Genomic DNA, 17,253 nt, shown 5'->3' on the forward strand with positions numbered 1-17,253 from the left:
GTATAATATGGGTTCCAACCGAATTACCTAATAATAAGTTCGCAAAGCTCTTCCTGCCCAAAGACTTTGCCGTAAAGTTCAAGTATTCGGACGCACGCGAACTTGAGCCCCGGCCAAGGGATTAGCGGCGAATCCAGTCCGCTGTAAAGTGGACAACAGTGAGCTTTTAGGTCTAGCATATCCTTCGGCACCGGTCCTGCGGGAAATTATCTAACTCAAAACGCAGCACAACCACGCCACTGCCGTTACTCAAGGTGTCGGCAATACAATGTCTCGAGATAATACTCGACAAAAGTATAAATAGGCATATCGTTATAATTTGGGATGAACAATACAAATAATGCGTTTCCGAACGTTTTCAGACGAAATAAAAAACAATACGTTTTCCTAAAGAAGGAATTACTTAAGAAAGCACATTTTACGAGCGTGCTGATTTCTCGGTTTCTATTTTACAAAATTCAAAATTAACTTCAAAATGAAATATTATAATTTTATACTGTCATGTTGTACTGGACTAAATTCAATATACGCCTAAATGACAAAGTAAAACTACAATTGATGTTAAAAACCGAGCTATATATACAATATATCAATAGTTAATTGCCGCATTTATGTGTCATAAACTTATAAATACACATTTATGCATTTTTTAGAAACCATATTTAACATTATATATGAATTGGTACAACACTAAATATTCTAAGTTCAGTGGATAATTATTTTTAAAAATTGTATATAATATAGCTAATTCAAAATTCGAACGAGTATTTTCCAGTTATTAAAATTTTTATACTAAGGGATTACCTTTTAATAGTCTTCAAAAATGGTTTTACAAAAATATTAAATATATTTAATGTTAGACATAAATAGAATCATATAAATTACTAAAATTTTCAAATTACCATAGTGTCTATAGTCACCATATTCATTATCGTTGACCTATTATTTTTAGTGCACAAAGTTAAATAACTCAAAAACCTCTCATTTGAACTTAGATTTTGAGACATCAAAATTTTCAGAAAAAATATCAGCTACATAATATATTGTTTAAAGAGGGAGCGTGATTTTTGAAAAACAAAAGTTAATATCTCCACATGACACTCCTAAGTATGATTTTAAAATCAGATTTTAAGTAACTGCGCTATTGAAGAAGAAAAAGAAAGTGATCATGCTTGATAAATCACAGTGTTTACCTATACGGTCGTGAGACAAAAACACGTCTAATATTATTCATTATTATATTATATTATTGTACTTGTATTACACTGAAAATTACAAATAATTGCAAACCAGTTAGCGTATCGTCGTGCCGTCGCTATGAAGACGATAATTATTGTGGAAACGCAACAAAAAGACACAACGATGAAACGATTTCCTGTTATTATACACATAGAATATAAGAGAATAAACAAAATAACATTTGTCTGTTGTACGGGAAATTGTCGAAAAAGCATAGATCGTCTTTCAATGCAGTCCAACCGTTTCCGCTGCGGAGATTCGAAAAAAAAAATCAACGGCTCTTGTGTGAGACACGATCTCATGATATTATTATTATTGTTTTATGAATGTGTCGTCGCCGACACGATTAGGATATACTCGTATAATCATGACTATACGGTGCGGTGACGATGATGATAATAATATTATTAAACGGAGGTGGCGACGTCACTGCACAGACAAATTTATCGTTGTTGCATTCGGCGGCGGCAGACTCTCATCTCAGATTATTAATTGATTGCTTGTCGCAAATCATCAAAACACAACATTAAATTATCGCGTGTGTATGTATGTGTGTGTGTACTGTATATCAAATACTCTAAACAGTCTAAACACTTGTCCGATTTGATGTAGTTGCGCCCGCACTCGTATGAAATGATGATAAACGACGAATATTAATAATCAAATCATCGCTACTGTAAAACACGATACACTAAACTTCTCGAGCAAACGCGACGACTTGAGTGTTTAGTTTTTTTTTTTTATGATAGGTATGTTTAATAATTTATTCGTTATTTTCACCACTACCATCGTTTGTAAAAATAGTAACACGATTCTTATTTAGATTGCTTACGTGTTCTTGTGTAAAAATAAAAAATTGATGAAATATTCGACCATAATCATTTTTAATATGTATATAAATACTAGTACATGCATTTTTTTTTTACTCATTTTATACGATTTCAAAACTTATCGGATCATCCCAATTTTTTTTCGGTTGAAAAAATTCATTTTTAATCATGTTTTACGATGACATTAGTTGCAAGTACCTACGTTGTTATTCGAATAATTTCCATTTATTATACAGACATATTGACAAATGTAATATTGACCGGTTATACAACCGGTGTATATACATACATGTTACAGTTTAGACTTTAGAAACCAATAAATACTCATTGTAATCTTTCGTAAATACAAATATAATATTATATAATAACAGTATATGTGACACCCACCCATGAATATAATATGCTTATCGTTAAAACAATAATATACACATTGCACTCGATAATGACTTGAATAATAGTTGTTTATAACAGCTGAATATCCATAGCTCGAATATCAAGGAGAATAAGAATAATTTCAACTTAAGTATTTTTTGACTTTAAATTGGTATCAAACACAACTTATATGTATACACTTCGAGGTACTAAAAAAATTCGCGTTTTGAAGTTTTTTGAATTATTGATATTTGAGTTATCGCGACTCGGCTGTTTACATATATATAAATATATAATTAATACATATGCGTACGGTATATTGAATATATATATATATTTTTTTAATATAGGTAATCATTAAATATTCAAACACGATTCAGTGATATAACAGCGATACAAGAGTAATAATAGTGCACGATTTAATTTATGTTTATGAAAATATCCAGTCGGGACATTTTGTAATAATTATCGTACTACACATCAGCATTTAGCCTACACCACGTCAAAACCTAGTTTTATAATGCCAAACGTCATTGATTAAACATTAAACAGGTGGGTGATACTAAGTGCTAAAGTATATGTTTATGATATAATACTCTAATAAAGTTTCGACGACAATAAAGCTATTGAGAGAGCATGTGTTAATTTGCGTTCAGTAGAACTCGTATTTATTTTCAGAACTTATTAGCTTATGAGTAATGAGAATGTCAAATATTAAAGTTTGAAAACTATCATAACTCGCTTAAAAATCAAAAAATTGTAAAAAAAAATAACTTACAGATACAAATAATATTCTTATCTTTGAGTTTGATAATAGATCAATTCACTTTAATATTATCAATATTATAAAGATAATTACACAAAGTTGGAATACAAATTTGCTTTATTGTATACAATTGTTAAATAGTCGATAAGCAGCTAAAATATCTCGAATGTCTCGAGATTGTGTAGGCAATATATTTGAATGAAATCCAAGACATACATAGTATTAAAAAAACAAAATAAAGTATATAATATCGTTTATATTTATAAGGAGTAATATACGTTATTATTTATTAGGTATTCAAATAGTAATGTATTCTAATAAAGTCTTACAGTTACAATGTAAAATGGATATCTTTTAAACATTGCAGTGGTTTTGTTCTAGTTTCGAGTAAAGCTATCACATGTTTTTTTTTTTTTTTTAATGAAATGACGAGAAAAACTGGAATTATTCGATTTACGCGACTTATTGTTACCACATGGGAGCGTTAACCGCCGTTGGAAAATGTGAAATGAATTCGCCTTTTATATACATACAATATTATTATATACGATCGTAACGATATACAGCAACATGGTGCCGGTTGGAAAATACCTACTCAATATTCGGGAAAAAACATGAAAATCCTTTCTCGAGCCACGGCTGTGTACAAAAAAAAAACAAGCGTGTAATCCGGTCAAGGTCTGGACCTGCGTTTATTTACCCTGACAAATTATTATTATTTTATCAAAATAACATTATATATATATATAAATTAAATTAATACATAACTACATCGTATTATCGCTAATAATGTTATTATTGCTTTAATACAACGACACATCATGACGTGTATCACGCGGTCGAATAATAGTAATAATAATAATTATTATTATAATTATAACGACCACCGGAGTACACGGCCTGCAGTGTCAGACATAATATAAATAAGTAAATGGGCTCTTGCGGAGTAAAAATATAAGTCCGCCGATCGTGGCAACATATTGAAAACGATATTATTTACTACGATTTAGAGGAGATCCATGACAATGTATAGAATAAAAAAAAAATTAAAAATTTCGAAATATCGTCGGCGCTCGACGTATACAGGCAATACTGCAGTTTATCGAGTTATCACGTCGCGACCGGTGGCATTGCAACACACTCACTATACGCGCGCGACTCAATAGAACGGTTTTTAGTGTTTTTAGTTTTTCACGGCAAAAAAAAAACTCGACCAATCGACTGAATAATAAGACGTATAACAATAATCGTAATGCGATTGAACGCCACACATCACGCGCCCACACTCCGCACGCTAATCAAAAACTGTCGCAAGTGGCCGCCAAATACGATTTGAATAACACAGTACGACATACGTTATTGGTACTATACACTTTTACTGTAATAATTATATTGTATAGGACGTATACATACAGGCAATATTATATCATTTACATATATATAGAAATATAACCCGACAACAGCGAAATTTATTTGCCCGCGGGCCGCACAAAATGTTATATTATGGCAGTGGATCTATTTCTTTCTATTTTTAAAAATATTACACAAAAATACACATCAGCGAGCTCTATAAAAAAGTTAAATGGTTATTCGTTTGAAAAAAAGCAAGTGTGACAAAATTAAAATTATTAAAGACATTTGCTTACTCAACAATGATATTATTGTCAAACAACTGTGTCTAGTAGGGTAAGGTAAATTGAACAACCTTTAGTATTTTAAATTGATGAAATTATAAAACTCGACCACGATTAAAATGATATTACTAATTACTATACGCGCGTACTCTCGAAATCACGGTCGTCGATTCTCCTGCTTCAGTCGTATCTATATTGACACCGTTAAACAATGGTCAAACACTACAAAAAACAACGAATTATATCAAACGATTGCGTTTACATTACATTATGTTATAAAAAAAAAAGAAAAAAATATCTACAGAATAAACTGGTACAGAAACGTTATTATTGTGGCGAATGGAAAAATCAAGAGGTTTTCACGCGTACACATACTGCAGTCGTCCGCAATTGACTGCTCAGCTAGCCATCACGAGACGTCTCCAACACACGCGCAACGTTTATTGTCGTTGTCACACTGAACATCGTTCGTATATCATTTACAATAATAGTAATAATAATGATAAAACTGTGTACACGTCACACACACACACACACACACACACACACACACACTACGTGCAGATGATAACGTTTCGTCTTCGGGTGTCTATCTCTCTCGAACACTCTTTCACTGTACTTCCCTCTCTATCGAAACGAGACACTTAATAGTATATTAATAGTACTTAATAACTGTAGTATATTAATATTATATTATTATACCCGTCACTAGCGATTAGGTAAATAAATTATAATGTACCACCTTTAGACAGTAACGTCATTATCGCGTTTCTTTAATATTATTATACCACAGAACAAAATATTATTAATTATAGATATCAATCATATAGATATTATATTTCCGTTAAATATCGGGAAATTCTCAAAACTAAATTTAAAATCAAAATCCATTAAATGTGACTTACTACATATAATTAACTTATACAGTGTCTCGTGAGGATTTATTCATTGTGATATTTCCTGAAACAATGGGGACATCATAGTTAGGTTTTAATTTAATTTAATGTTTTGGTAAAAAAGTTAAAAAAAAAAATTTAATTTTCAAAATAATTGAAGATAGCCATTTTGAAGTTTATTCATCTGAAAATTTTGACGTTTCAACATTTTATTTTCATCAGCATCGTGATTTTTAATATTTTTTTAGTTTTGAGAAGATTTTTGTATTATTATACGAGGTCGCTTAATGTAAATGAAATAATTTACCATTTTTCTCGAAACTAGAAAAAATATTAATATCATGAGATAAATGAACATAAAAACGTTGTTGAAACGTTAATAGACTACGAAATGGCTATTTTCGATTTTTTTTTTTTAAACAATTATTTTTTCAAACTTTTTTACTAAAACATTAAATTAAATTAAAATATGAATACTTATAATCATATAAACCTAAAAAACTGCTATCAAAAACTAATACACAAAATTACAAACAATTTAATACATTCTCTGCATTTCTTTACAACTGGGTGTAAGACTAGTCGCTAAAATAAAGTAAACGAGTCATACATCTCCAAAACCATTATATACTCTCAGTTAAAATATGTCTTCTAGTACACTTCATAGAAATTCCATACATATAATAGCTGTATACAATATTAATTTAAAAAAAAATTGTTATTGTGTTATCTATTCTTATAATTCATAAGTAATTATTCATTAATATGTAACGTTGGAGTACTTATCACTGGATCACCACTGGATGGTGTATTTTCATGCCCACACGCTAAATGATATTATACATATTATAATTAAGTTATAAAGTTGTCACTTGCAATTGTAATTATTTGTGTACAAATATGCTATTTTACTCATCACACTACCGGGTTAGGTGTACAGATAAATAAATAATCAAAAATAAAAATATTAGTATAAATGTTTACGGAATCTACAACGTGATTCATAATATTATAGCATATACAAACAGTCTGTAAATAATTATTACACGAATTTTTAATAGACGATTGCTTAGACTGAACTACAGTAATGACTACTAAAATAAACGACATGTCGCGGTAGTTTGCGAGTTAGCGATAAAGTTATTGTCGACGATAGGTTATTCTATAACAGATAAATATATAATATAAAAATACTATAATAGATCGAATATAAGGAATACATTTTAACGCTACCCTTTAGAAATTATTTTTAATTTAGTTCTAGGAAACAAATCAAAATCCCAATACACCACAGCTTAAGTGCTTACGGTAGATTGCTGTCCACTGCCCGAATGACCATGAAAACAAGGGCGCTTTTCCTTGAAAAGTTCGTAGTCAAACGCTACCCCGTTCAATCTTCAATATTATGTTAATATGTTTTACATAATAATAATATAATATATCAATTTTATATTATGATCTCGAAAATTTAAATCTTAAAACAATTCTATACTACGTTCATATTAAAATTATCGTATTCTGTTATAGAAAACGCTAACCTGCAGCATTTGTTGCCTCCGTATTTCAAGTAGGTAACATTGAAAATCCACCCTCAGCAGTTCATGTTTAGCTTCGTTAGCTTTCATAGTAAAGTGATTTGACCTATTATTATAAAAGTTGTTTTGGTAAGAATTTTATCTGTGTTAGTATTTTGGTTTTATACAATAGCTTTATTTTTAAACAAGTTAAGATTATTTAACTGCGCCATTTTATTTACGCTAGTAAATGAAAAATTGAATTATTGCAAAAAACCAACATACGAACACAGATGAAGTTCTTACAATTTATTTTCATTATAGATCAATTTACTCTTATATTAAAGCTAATGAAGCTTAAACCTGAATTGCTGAGCATAGATTTGCCATGTTGCACAATTGTAAGACGGAGACAATGAATACGGGTGTAGTGTCCTCCTAAGTCCCGATCGACTAATCCCCTCCACTCGGCACAATATCAAGATTTTCAACAATCATTATTGTATTTTTGTAATTATTATATGATGTTTCGTATACAAATATACTCCACAGGCTATAACATTATTATTTCTCGTTAACTAGTAATTACATTATTTACGATTTCCATATTGTATAGATGATGACATATAATGTATATTATGATTGTATAGTTTGTTTACTATTATTCTTAAGTACTATATTAATAATTACTTTTTTGTTGATTTTATTAAAATGTTATCATTTAAAATTTCGAGTACCAAAGACATTTTCAAGTCATTTAAATACAGATATGAATATACTACTAGGTATAAATATTAAATAATAATCTAATATCTATGTAACCGTAATAGCGCATGAGGTAAAAACTAAAGGGTGTGGTCAATTCTCGTAGTTTGTAAACACATCTATAAAATATAATATTAAGATCGTCGTATCTGTATATCGTGTGTCAAATCAGATAATTGATTATCGATTTGTAGAAAAAAAGTAGGTGTTCAAACGGAAATGTGCGAATGTGTGTGATGTGCGAAATGTATAATATTATGTTAAGCAGACTCATCGATAAATATCACTATATACGGAGTGATTTTCCTAACCTAATCGCCCTTATTTTTTCCTTTAATAATGAATAAATAAATTCTGATTTTTTGAGATTTTTTTTAATTACTTAAGCTTACTTAACTAAGTCTACTTAAGAAGTGATATGGAGATACAAAATACAAATTTCTGTTTTTCAAACAAGAACCTAGGTTCCTAACCTAATCTAACTGTTTATTATTTTGCGTCAAAATGTTCAGAAAAGGTATTAGCTAAATAATTTAAAGTAGAGAATGTTACTTTTCGTAATAAAACAAAAGTTAATATCCCCACAGAACAATCCTCAAGTAAGACAAAAAAATCTCAAGAATTTGAAAAATTCCAAAAATTGGATTTTGAATTGCTGCATTATTGAAGAAATAAAGGAATGAGCATTATGTTTGGTGAATCATCCTGTATAGGTGCCATGTATATCTTATACTTCTAGAAATCACTCATTTATACAACATACATCGGTTTGAGAAGGATATAGGAATATTAATTTAGTAGATTAGATTTTCTGAATATGTAATAGTTTCCACTTTTCTTTAGTAATAATATTATCTGATATATTAATATAATGAAGAATTTTACAGAACGCTCGATGCAAAAACGTATTGACAGGATGTTTAGAAAAGTACTTTCCGACAACTAATGTAAATATTACTACAAATCACCTTGACTAACTTCCTATTCGCTTAACCACAAGTTTAGTTGTATGAGCAGTATGAGCTTATTTACCACACAAAACGTGACGCAATGACGTGTTTAATAAATTAGTACATTACCGATATAGTATTATAATACCACCCATACTTAAAAAAAATAAATCAATACAATCAAGGCACCAATAAATTATTATCTTAATGAATAATGGAATTGTAATGTAGATACTTAGTGTCTATGTCCATTAAAAGTGATGAAATCATTAAAATATTTACTACTGATAAAACGGGTAGGTATACAACGTTCACAAAAAGCCCTGTGTATAATATATAATATAAACAGGATTATATAAAATATTTTAATCTCAATGAGGAATTTGGAAGTATATTATTTTATTTTCAAATATGTTCATTTCAAAAAACCTAAAATCTAAGTGCATGATATAAACTGTATAGTAGTTACAATATTTCAATATTTGATTGACTGCAGGCTTCCACGGCGATATAATTTTACTCATGTCGGTAGCCGTGGCCTTTTTATATCATATTATGAGAAATGATATATATGAAATCCATAAACGAATATAGATAAATAATATACAATACATAAAACTGAATGACAACATCATTTTTTTTTTTTTTTAGTGCGAGGGTGGCTAATATGATAAAAAATAAAACGAACTGTTTTGTTTACGTCATGTTTAATGAAAATAAAGTGCGATGAATTCAGAAAATCCGCCCTCCACCCCATACATAATATGAATATCATAACGACTGCACCTATGGCTTTCAACATATTAGAAAAAAAAATGTTTACACTTATTTTTAAATATAAGTGTATACGACATAATAGATTAAAAAGTATTACGATAATACAATTTCTACACGAATAACGGATGACGCGAACAAACTTGCATGTAATAATACGTATTAAAAAATAATATATAAATAGGCTAGACAACAATTTATATCAACAATAAAATGTTTAATTAAATTAACATTATAGTATAATATAGAATCACCTAGGTATACTTAATTATCTATTTATTTTGTAATATATAAGTAAACAAATAATAATTTTACCGATGAAAGGATAGTTTAAATTTAGATATTAATATATTATTAGTTAACACGTTTACTGTGATCGGATATTATCGTAACACAACGGTGTTTATAAACATATATATAATAATTATATTAAAAAATAAAAAGATAAAGTTAGAAAAAATGCGTCTGAACTCATCTTCCGGATGAGTAATTGATGTGTTCGAAATGTTTTATTGGTTGGTTTGTGGTTCATACGAATTCATTGAAATTAAAACGGTATGTTTTATTTTGTTTTTTACGCAACAGCGGTATAATATTTATATAGAAAGCGAGAAACGGCTGACTTAAGACTACGTAGTGAGTTATGTGGTTATTTATCACTACCTATCGCCAATGACTAGCCGCCTTGATCCCCAAATGGCATACCGAACTAATGGAATTGTTTGCTATCATCGTGTACTCTGACACCGCCTTTAATATCGTTATAGGCTAAAGTAGTAAAAAAAAAAAATAAAAAAAAATATTAAAACAAATAATAATAGTAAAAAGAAAAATGGTTCCATTCGTAGTACTTATAGTATAGTTAGTACCATAGGGACTACACACTATACGACTTATACTTGTGGAAAAATTATATCTACACGCCTACAGAGTATTATAAATTTACATCTTTAATATATACTTTCCCTTTCTAAAACAGTAAGAGTAAAGATTTATTATTTTGTTAAAACCATTACATTTCCTACACTAAAAAATGTACATGTTCATGTTATTGTAAAAAATGTAGATATATATAGTTCTTTAAAAACATTTGTAAATTTAATTAATTTAAAAAAAATGTAATTCATAAATATAGCGCAATCACCCATAGTTGAAGTCAACAATAAGCTAAATATCTCCAGGGTCTTAATTTATTGCAATAAGACCTCCCTTAATATTGTTTTGATTATGAAAATAGTATTATATTAATTATATAAAATAAAACCAGCACAACATGTAGTTTTAAAATACATTTATGAACAAATTTATGTTTACCTAATTACCTACACTTAATTATATAGATGACTCACTTAGATTTCATAAAAATTGTACTGTGGCATTGATTTTTTAGTCGATAATATGATGATAATATTGAGCACCAAATATTTCTGTCCAAAATAAATCGAGCAAGAATCAAAAAACTTTATAGAATATAAACTCATTTCAAACTAAATTGACAATATAAAATATAAAAATATGTTTTTGGATGCATCAAGTACAGCAATGTATGTATAGGAAATGTTCAAAGAAATCTTTTCAGTGCGAATACTAATTAAAACAGATATAAAAATAGAATAGATAATAATCATTTAATAATCATTGGTGTTAAATACAATTTCGTAAAGACTGTGAAAGTAAGCATGTTTAGTAGCTTATTTATTTGTTTTGTTTTGGGTATAATGATTACAGTAGCATTTTTATTTATTTTTTAATTTAAGAAAGTAGAACATATTATATTTTAATAAACTTACACGATAAGTACTAGGTGCACAAAAAAAATATATATGTAATATGTGAAATATCAACTCGACAAAAAGTATATAATATATATGGTGTGGCTGAATAGGTATATTTTTTTAAACAATAATATACTTATTTCTACATATACTAATGTCGAAACTCATCTATAGGTATAGTTCATCTAGTACAAACTTGCAGAATTTATAGTATTGCGTCCATCATGGTTGCGAATTGAGAAAATTGCGTTTTTAATTTGGCTAAAATCGAATTAGCATGAGTATTAATTTGTTTATAAAGTATAATCTTAACGGCACTCGACGGTTCAAAAATAAATTCACGGAGAGTAAAAGAATATGTTAGCATCATTTTTCTAAGATTTACTTAAACTTAAGAATAGTTTTCTGACTCGTGTTTTTAAACTTATATTAGAACACCTATACGGATATACACTCAAAACTCTATGTATGTATACATAGATTGCAATGTATATACATAAGCAACTGTAAATGTATGTCGGAATATATTATTAAAATGTATATGTAAAAAAAGTCTCGTGCCAATTTTAAATTAAACATAAATCACAACAACATACAAAGATGCGTTTTAATTAAATCGTTTATACTAAGGTTACTTATGATCATATTATATTATAATGCTTACGTTTAATAGGAATTAGTGTTCAGAGATAGTTTGTGATCTAAAAAATGTTTATGAAACGAAAAGATTGATGAGGTTTTAGCGACGAACTATATAATGTATGTTATTATGTGTTTTCGACCCGCGAAACACATTTAGTAGCGAGTTAATTATCTCAAGAGCATTCCACGCGTTGTCAAGAATTATAAGAACAAATTATTGACCAACATAAAACAAATAATACTGGATTGTCCACTTTTAAGAACTTTCCACAAAGATTTTCAACTGACCTTTATTTTTTATTGCGACAAATTTTAATATTATAAATACCTACCAAAGTATTACCTACTGTATAATATGTGTATTTAATGTTAAAACAAAATGAATAATTTTTAATCATTATAATACTAATGATATATTAATTATAAAAATAGTATTATTACATACTCAGTTAATTCTATATTTTGTCAGTTATTTGTGTTACACTCTTTGACATTATGTGATTATAATATACTATTATAATGCCTATTGTTAGTATATCTTGTTATTTAAATCAAACGACAAAAACAAATCTACCAACTACCCGAATTGCCTACGAATATAATATTATGTACAAAATTAAAATTTTAACTATGACAAATCATTTTTTTCGAAAAATGAGATACCGAATTCCTTTACAGTTTATTATCAAAAATAAATAAATTAATCTTGAACATTTTCCTCCATTATCAAAATAAGAAATTATCACTCTATTATTAATTTAAAAAGATAACTATCATTTATTAGACTAGAGTATTATTAAATATTATTGTTATGCATAGCTTAACATAAAATCTAAAATTAATTAAAATTAAAAATTATTAATATTCAAAGTAATATAAACCCTTATACCTATGAATACAAATTAATTAATTTGCGTCATCATTTCATGTCTAACAAATTAAATAAATAATTTAAATATTTAAAAAGTTAATATGTTATTATCTTAACATTTAGAGCAAAATAGACATAATTCTAGTTGAAAAAAATGTGTGAAAGAAAACAGAAAATATTTTTTTATTTTTTGAAGGAAAATAATCTCGTTATCGTAATTATTATATTTTAATAAATGCAATCACAATATTATTATAATAGGCGATGCATTAGTTATATTTTATATGTATTCTTTTAATTATAAATCACCTAGATATACCTTCAATAAGCATAGAAAATAAATGCATTTAATACAGAATAATAATATTACCATATTGATCATATTATTCGAAAACCTAACAAAAAATACAATTTTAGTGGTCTCGTGCCGACTGTAAGTGTAGTACATACCGACCGCCAATTTGATTCAATTTTTTTTACACGAACGAGATTTTGTCGTCACCTTCTGTGGTTTATAGCGTCCTATGCACATGTATATATAATGTGCACGTACGTGTACAATTACTTGGGGGGTAAAATTTACGAATAAACGTATCACTGTAAAAGTTGAGAAAAGTCGCGACTGTTGTCGGGCATCAATTGCGCGGACGGCTTTTATACCCCGTCACGTGGGAGCAGCAGTGTGCGGAGCGCCCTGTCAAAACCACCGGGGGCGCTTTGCAAAACGTTTTGAAAACAAATATTTCCCCATCCTGCATCAGAGTGAAAACTAATGCATTTCCTTTTTACAGTCAATCTATCATGTATTGTAATAATGGCGCAATATAACTGAGATCCATAAAATAAAAAATAAAAAATAATAATAATATATACGGCGTAATATACTCTGCAACACCTCGACCCTTTCTTTTTGAAAAATCAATCATTTAATCTGAATGTCATTTTTTTCATTTTATTGAATTCGTGTCATGTTTCTCAATATTTTTCATACTTTTTTCCCACGGTTCGATAATAATAAGATAAATATTAACAACAAGTCGTTTATGTCACAACTCACAATAAGATTTAAAATATGTATATATTCCTTGTGTGACGCACTTGAAATAATTTTCAATTGCATTCATTTTAATTATATATCAAAATACACGTTAAGACATTGAATTAAAAAAATCTTAACATTATAATTTTTATTAGCGAGTATACTTTTAACATTTTATTCAAACTATTATTATAAATAATAACAAAATTTTTATAGTAAAGAATAATTTTATTGAATATGTAGCAATTTTATAATTGGCAAGTTATATTTAATATTTTGTTTTAGGAATTTATACCAGAAAAATATAAAAATATATACCTACAGATATTTCAGTTGAGATTGAATATTTTTATTGTTATTAGCTTATATAAGAATTTTATTTCAACAATTTTATATTACCTATTTGACAAAACTACAGTACACCTAAATCTTTGTCATTCTTAATGCAATATTGAAATAGTTATTAGGTAAATGTAAGTATTTTATTTGAAGTAATAATATATACTTATCTTTGCACTAAATATTCTATTAAGTTTTCCTTCGTGTTTCTACTTTTTAATTTATGACCGAGTGACAACAAAATATGAGTACATAGTTTTTATTTTTTATTTTTTTGAGAAATTAGTCATCAACGGTATCGCAACAATTACACAACTATTGGTATAAAATGTATAAACATAATAATATATTAATAAAGAAATGATAGTTTTGTATAAAAGAAAATTTGAGTATGTGCATCTAATATAATGCTAATTATATTAGCATGGAAGTTTAAAAATATAATTCTCAATGTTTAAATAAAATTGATAAAATCGTGTTATCTAATATACATCAACAGCAGTAGTAGATATAATAATCAATAGATAACAGTAGGTTTTTACCTACTGTTATTTTAATATTAAATATGATTATTGTCTGAAAATTGTGACCGTAATAAAATAAATAATAATATAATTTTTATATCGTTTTTTATTTATTCTGAAATAGTGAAATGTATAGGTTCAATGATGCTAAATTAAATTAATCTACTGAGCAGTTTATAAGTTAATCAGTTCAAATAAAATCTATATATATAATTATAAATATTATCTATTGATTAGTGTAATGTTACAAAATTAATTTTAATTTTAAATACCATAATAATATACTTAGTAAAATATAATAATTACCTATTTTATGATTAATTATAAATTGGTTAATGTATAATGCATATTTATTTATGTTAATACGTGCCTATCAGTATATACATTTAAATATATTAAAACTAAGTTATTATATTTCAAGAGCTTTCTCACTAATTAAAGTTAAGTTTTTGAATTATTATTATATAACGAAAGCTATAGTAACTATAATAATTATAGTTGAACTATGAACTAATAATACAATTTAATTATATTCAAAAAATCTCGGTATATCTTAAATTTAAAATTAATTTCAAGCATCGTTTAAAGTAGATAATTTAAAAAAATTATATTTTAATTTATGTTTTCAATAACTAATTAAATAATTTATTTATAATAAAATATACTTATGTTTACCTAACCACAATACGATACACAAGAAAATATTTTTTAAATTTTTCGTTGTTTTTTTTTTTTCATTTTTAAACTATTTACTATTTCACTTTCCAATAACTTATAAAAAAGTCGAAACTTTACGAATAACTTTTTAAAATATTAATCAATAAAATATTGTATACATTCAGTTTTAACGATAGTTAAATAATGTATAACTTTTACTGTGTGTTGAAAGCCGAATAATAGTAAATATCTATTTGGGTAAAAGAACGACATTTTTATTACCCGAGTGTTAATGTTAACATGTTTTTTTTTTTTAATTACACCTATTAAACATTTCTAATGTATCGTAAATAATATTTTCAAAATGATATTTTTGTGATTGCATAATTTTAAAACATCAAAAGTAAAAATGTATAATCTGGGTGGACATTAAACCACGATCTACCAAGAATTATCAAACAAACAATTTCAAAAGGAACTTAAAATCATAAAATTAAAAATAGTTACTATGAAATCAAAAATTCAACAAGTGAATCAAACAAGTGGTCAGAAAAGTCATAAAACTATAAAACTATAAAAGTTTATTGTATCTGAATAAAATTGGCCTGCACTCGTCACATCTAGATCTTCATTTCTTACACAAAACCCTTTTAAAACGAGGAACGACGATACGCGTCAGCAGATAATAAATTGTTATATTGATAAGACATGTACACCGACACTATATAGTATTTATAATAATCTATATAATATATATGTAAGACAATGTGTATGGTTGCAAGGTTTATAAACTCAAGCATTATACTCAGCAGATTTTGACTGAAATTTCACAGATTATTAGATACCAGGAAAGTTTAAAGAGTAGATTAAACCACGTCCGATTGATGGTGCTAAAAATATATTTTTTATGTTAAAACCCATACAGCCATATCGGTAAAATTATATACACGATCAATGCCGGGTAATATAGCTATTTGGTACGCCATGGGTTTACAATTTAGCTCAACTACGGACTACGATAAAAAATAATCTAAATCTGCACACTAAAATTATTAACCAATTTTAGCAAGTAGTCGAATCATATTTTGCATTTATCAGTTTATGATGAATGGCAATAATATTTACCTACGTAATTCAAAAACGAACTTCATCAAAATAATAATTATTCACAACTATAACATTATGTTATCTAGCTATATGTATGAACTTATTACAACATCATATTTGAATATTTTTTTTTTTTTTTGATAGGATTAATTAATTAATTCAATTTATTACCAGTAATAATACTATAAAGATAATATATATAAAATTTACAATTAATTGACACATAAATTTCTCCTTCATACTTAAAAATCTACAAAATGTATAATAATATAATAAATATTTATATTATAGTATAGGTATTAGGTATACAAAATCGTTGGTAGTTGACACTTAAAACGATTTTGTTGAATAAGTGAAAGTAATTGAAATTGAAAATTTTTTACCATAATCATATTTTGTCACAATAAGTGACATATATTTTATAAATTTTAAATGTTAGATTCGTATGTTTTACATTATGAAAATGTGTACAATTTATTTTTTTTAATGTTTATTGTTTCTTATTATCGTATTATTATGAAAGTTAAGAAAACAATTTAATATTATCTACAAACCGTAT

General features: G+C 27.1%; 1 protein-coding gene across 3 annotated transcripts in view; it reads right to left on the bottom strand.

The window, feature by feature from the left end:
* Positions 1-17,253, bottom strand: part of LOC113550421 (four and a half LIM domains protein 2) — an 88,781-nt gene that overhangs the window by 39,208 nt on the left and 32,320 nt on the right. The window contains exons 1-2 of one of the 3 annotated variants that reach the window (XM_026952231.1): positions 4,991-5,169; positions 28-196 (exon numbers count right to left, since the gene is read on the bottom strand). The exons of 1 other annotated variant lie outside the window; for it this stretch is intronic. In XM_026952231.1, coding sequence (XP_026808032.1) covers positions 28-179 — 152 coding nt within the window. In that variant the 5' untranslated portion in view covers positions 180-196; positions 4,991-5,169. Of the gene's footprint in view, positions 1-27; positions 197-4,990; positions 5,170-17,253 lie in introns of those variants that run through there. One more of the 3 variants, XM_026952232.1, reaches the window with a different exon arrangement.

The sequence above is a fragment of the Rhopalosiphum maidis genome, chromosome 4 (genome assembly GCF_003676215.2).
Source record: "Rhopalosiphum maidis isolate BTI-1 chromosome 4, ASM367621v3, whole genome shotgun sequence".
In the NCBI taxonomy this organism is placed as follows: Eukaryota; Metazoa; Arthropoda; class Insecta; order Hemiptera; family Aphididae; genus Rhopalosiphum; species Rhopalosiphum maidis.